Consider the following 5,215-nt stretch of genomic DNA (forward strand, 5'->3'; position numbering starts at 1 on the left):
AGATCATGAGGTTAAAAGGATGGAAAGTATTTCCATTGAAATGAGGCCTTTTGGGTAGAGCCCAAGAGCAAAACCATGAGGGTTTAGGCCCAAAGTGGACAATATCATGTCATTGTGGTGATACGAACATCCTTTTGGACCTAACAATTGGTATCAGAGCAAGACCGCTCTTCACCGGACTAACCGCCGGATGAGCCATGATCCAGATCTAACCATGTGCTTTGAACCTTAAAACAAAGGAAGTGGGTGTCCCGTGTCTGAATCAAGAGGACCAGACACCAGGTGAAAGTCCTAGTAGGTCGGGTGGACCGAGGGGCAAAAAGTCCTAGTTGCGACTAGGTGAAGTCCTAGTAGGTCGGGTGGACCGAGGGACAAAAAGTCCTAGTTGCGACAAAAAGTCCTAGTTGCGGCTAGGTGAAAAAGTCCTGGTGGGTCGAGGATTCAGGGGGGCCTGTGGTCCTTTGTTTGAGGGGGGATTGTTGGGTTGCAAGGGTGCAAACATAGTCCCACATCTAAAGCACATGGAAAAGATCATGAGGTTAAAAGGATGGAAAGTATTTCCATTGAAATGAGGCCTTTTGGGTAGAGCCCAAGAGCAAAACCATGAGGATTTAGGCCCAAAGTGGACAATATCATGTCATTGTGGTGATACGAACATCCTTTTGGACCTAACAAAAAAAACTAAAAGAAAAAGAAGAAGAATAGGAGAGAAAAAGTTTAAAATTCAATGGACTTTGACAAGTTTGCAGTAGCTCATGGTTAGGGATGGATTCAGAAATTAGATATGGACTGGACTTTGGATATAAAAGGGATGAACTTTAATGGGTTAAGTAAAAAACTTCCTTAGATACTTCTTGAGTCCCTAAGACACATAACAAAAGGGACAGAGACTATTTGTTTCTAGGACTGTAAATGAATCGAATGTTCATAAGCAAGTTTGGTGTTCGATTTGGTAAGAGCTTATTTATGTTCATTTAATACACACAAGATCAATTAAATAAATAAACTTGAACAATTCGTTAAACTAAAATGTTCGTAAATAATCTTCGTGAACAACGTTCGTGAATAATATTCACAAATCATGTTCATTAATAAAACTCTTATCAATATACTAAATAAATAAGAAAACTTTTAAAATGAATAAATAAATTTGAATTATCAAGTTCAATAACCAATCAAATAAGTAAAAGTTTCAAATAATCTTGAACCAAACTTTAGCCAAGCTTAAACAAAGCTCAAGCTCATAAAACATAAATCAAGATAAGCTTGAATAATCATTTCAATGGCTTGGTTTATTTTAGACACGATTTGGCTTAACTCGATTACTTTATCAAATAAGCTTGAACACTTTAAAATTTAATTCGACTTGACTTTGACTTGTTTACAATTTTACTTGTTTTTGGCTATAATTTGTGCTTTGTCAATAATATTTTTCAAGCAAACTCCTAATTGGTTCATAGAAGCTCAGTGATAAACTGCATAGCAAGAATTTTTCCCCTTAGTTATACTTTGTTTTTTTGGGACTGGATTAGAGTCCAAGACTGCTATAAGGTAGATCTGTAAGGGTTGCCTTGTGAAACCTCATAGATGCAAGCGGCGCCAATTTGAGAGTCAAGCGCGGTCATAAAAAAAAAAAAAGATAAATTCCAATTAGTATCATGGACTCAATCCCTGGGGGTGGCCGGTCCGGTTCTACGAAAATTTTCCATCGATCATCAGGGTAAATCGGGAAGCGCATACGACGGTCATTTCAGATGTCTAGCATCCTTTGATTGCGTTCTCCATTTGGAGGAAAATTCCTATAAATACGTCGTAGTTGGGGATCGAATCGCGGGTCTCTGGATCACAATCCGGATGTCCTACCATTGCACCATTGCCCGGGGACAGTCAAGCGTGGTCATTGGTTGATGAGAAAGGGAAAGAAAAATTGTTTTGCTCGATTTTGAGCAAATAAAAAATACGATTCTTAACCCAAATTAATAGCTAAGATCAAGCCAGAGTCGATCGGACGGCTGAAAACGGCTCGCCATGTGTTGCTAATTTTGGGCACTCGGACTTGAAGATAACGTTGAGCTGCTTTTTCTCGTTTTCCCATCGCCGGACTTATGCTCTCATGCTTCGCTTTCTCCCTCGCTTCCTTGCCCTTCAGCGTCTCCTTCTCCGGCACCGACCACGCCGACAATGTTCTCTCCATCCGTCTCCTCGGCCGGCGACCGACCACCACTACCTTGGCACAAGCCAAGCAGGCCCACGCTCGCATCCTCCGCTCCGGCCTGTCTTATGACCCCTCCGTCCTCCCGTCCCTTCTCCGTCTATACTCCTCTCAGCGTAGCTTCGACCTTGCAGCTCGCCTCCTAGCTTCCTTCCCAAACCCGCCCACCATCGCCTGGAATCTCCTCATCCGCGCCCTCTCCGGTGGGGGCGGCCCCCTTGACGCCCTCCTCCTCTTCGACAACATGGTCGCCCGCGCCGTCCCGCCTGATAAGTTCACCTTCCCCTTTGTCGTCACGGCGTGTTCGATTATCGCCGACCTGGACAAGGGCAAGGAGGTCCATGCCTCTGCGATCAAGTCCGGGTTCTCCCGAGATCCATTCCTGCAGAATTGCCTGATCCACTTCTACTTCCGCTGCGGCAAACCCGTCGACGCGAGAAAAGTGTTCGACAGAATGCCCGTCAGGAGCGTCGTGTCGTGGACCGCTCTGCTCTCCGGACTCGTGGCCTGCGGCGAGATAGAGGACGCCAGGGCTGTCTTCGAGGCCATGCCGGCTCGCAACGTGGTGAGTTGGACGGCGATGATCGATTGCTACGCGAGGAACGGGCGCCCCGACGAGGCGTTCCGCTTGTTCCGAAGGATGCAGGAGGAGGACGTGCGACCGAACGATTTCACCATCGTTGCGCTACTACTAGCTTGCAAGGATCTCGGGAGCCTGGAGCTGTGCCGACGGGTGCACGAATTCGCCAAAAAGAACGGCGGGCTCGACAAATCGGTCTACATCGGCACCGCGCTCGTAGATGCGTACAGCAATTGTGGCAGCTTGGAGGACGCACAGAGAGTGTTCGACCAAATGCCAGCGAAGAGCTTGGCGACGTGGAACTCCATGATCACTAGCTTGGGAGTTCATGGGCAGGGAACTCGCGCCCTGGCTCTTTTCGAGACGATGCAGCGCTCAAATCTGCAGCCCGACGGAATAACCTTCGTCGGCGTCTTGAGCGCCTGCGCAAGGAAAGGCCTGGTGGCGGAAGGCCTGGAGTTCTTTGGGGCCATGGTCGAACGATACGGCATCGACCCCTGCGGCGAGCATTATGCCTGTCTCCTTCGCCTTTTGGACTGCGCCGATGAGTCGGATGAGGTGAAGGAAATGGTGAACGATTTGATAGTGAAGCTTGATGTCGAACAGAGGCAGATGCTCATCGAACCTCCCAAAAAATGGTGGCACGAGGAGTTTGTTAAATAATTAATTAACGATTTAATTGTTTTTTAAAATGTCTTTTTGATCCGAAAATCTCTCCATAATGATGCTTCTGTCGAAAATCTCTCCATAATCTCTTGGAAATATAAGTGTTTTTCACGCAAAAGTTTATTTTACTTGAAATATCTTATCATTAATTAGCAAAAGGTTACGCATCCTTATAATATATAGGTAGAAGGTTACTTATGATATATAAGTAGAAGGTTACATAACATATATGAACGTATGTATGATAAAAATATAATAATGATCCATTATATATGAAATATAAGTGTTTTTCAAAAAGAAAGGGAAGAATAGAAAAACTAATATATCTAAAATAATTTATTACAATGATATCTTAATCAAGTTCATATATGTAAAATTTATATATTTCAAAATTCATTTAATAATCTAATATAATAAAAATTTTAATTAATAAGTTACAAGTGAAGCACAAAGATTTGGGGAAGTAAATAGTATAATGGGTGAAGGCTAGTGAGAGATAAGATAGTGGAAGCTATTGAGCTCGATTGTTTGGCACACAGAGAGTGGTTTGATTAGAAATGAGTTAGTCGGTGCGGTAGAATAAAATAGTTGATGCCGAGGTAAGTAAGAGTCCACGTGGTCGATCCTTGACTTGACCAATATAAGCTCTATGTGGCGGTCAGGATTTGATCAACGTAGGAGTCATGTGACATGGTTTGAGACTTGATCAAAGTGAATCCTTATCAACATGATCCAAGCTTCCCGAGTGGTAGCATTCCTGAATGCCCATGTCTAAGTGGGTGATGCTCATAGCCTGAGTCGTTGAGCTAGGATGATCCCGGGTACTATTCACCCGAGCCTGAGTGGGGATGATCCCGAGCTAGTGTTCCCGAGCACTATGGCGTCCTCGAGTCGTTAAATTCTTGAGCACGCCCGAGTAGTGGCATTCCCGAGCACACCCAAGCTATGGCATTCCTGAGCACTCTGACTCAAGCACCACAACGTTCTGACTCCCGAGTGCTTGGCGCCCGAGTGGGTGCCACTTGAACATTGAGGTACCCAAGTCCGAGTGGGCATTCCCGAAGGCTTGTTGCCTGAGTAGCTGTCACCCAAGTGAGTAGCCCCGAGCATCAAAACACCCGAGCCTAAGTGGGCACCCCGAATGCTTCGGCTCCTGAGCCCTTTGGCACCCGAGCCCTAGTGGATTTCTTGAGCACTTGGACGTGGCCAAACATTAACGCCTGAGATTGGACATACCAACATCCCGATTCTCGAAGGGGTGAGAACGTATGGTAGGCACGACGTCAATATATTCGTCGGCATCTCCTCAATGAGAAGGTGGTGGAACGTGTCAGATGTGGCACGTACACATTTGTCGCCCCACACCTGACTCACTCGACACACTAGAAGAACTCAGCCTTACTCATCGCATGGTCGAAATAGATAGTTCTACCTGCCTCTAGGGTCTTGACCTTAACTACTGAAGATTTGAGCCGGCTTGTGATCGCAACTGTTCCGGCTCGATGTCACCGACGATCAAGCCACTAGTTAAGAATATGCCACCTTAACTGCTGCTGATCCTGCCAATAAAGGAACCTGAAAGGACAGAGCTAAGCAAAGGGGTCAGCGAGGCGCCGGGATTCCCCGGCAGGCCACTCTGACGCTCAAGTCAGCCAAGAGCAGGAAAGGAGAAAAAGAAATAGTATGCGTGTATAAAAAGAATTCCAGATAGCTCCTCTTCATACCTGCGGGGTGATGAGTTAGGATTTTTATACACT

At 45.6% G+C, this 5,215-nt stretch overlaps 1 protein-coding gene across 1 annotated transcript; it reads left to right on the forward strand.

Annotated features, from left to right (window-relative positions):
• The first annotated feature begins 2,105 nt into the window (after positions 1 to 2,105).
• On the forward strand, positions 2,106 to 3,483 carry LOC141811716 (pentatricopeptide repeat-containing protein At3g26630, chloroplastic-like). Its single transcript, XM_074699763.1, has one exon. It carries the CDS (start codon positions 2,106 to 2,108, stop codon positions 3,453 to 3,455), a length of 1,350 nt encoding a protein of 449 aa, XP_074555864.1. The 3' UTR covers positions 3,456 to 3,483.
• The last annotated feature ends 1,732 nt before the right edge of the window (positions 3,484 to 5,215 follow it).

The sequence above is a fragment of the Curcuma longa genome, chromosome 1 (assembly GCF_044706935.1).
Source record: "Curcuma longa cultivar G26 ecotype Majalengka, Jawa Barat chromosome 1, ITB_CL_G26_1.1, whole genome shotgun sequence".
In the NCBI taxonomy this organism is placed as follows: Eukaryota; Viridiplantae; Streptophyta; class Magnoliopsida; order Zingiberales; family Zingiberaceae; genus Curcuma; species Curcuma longa.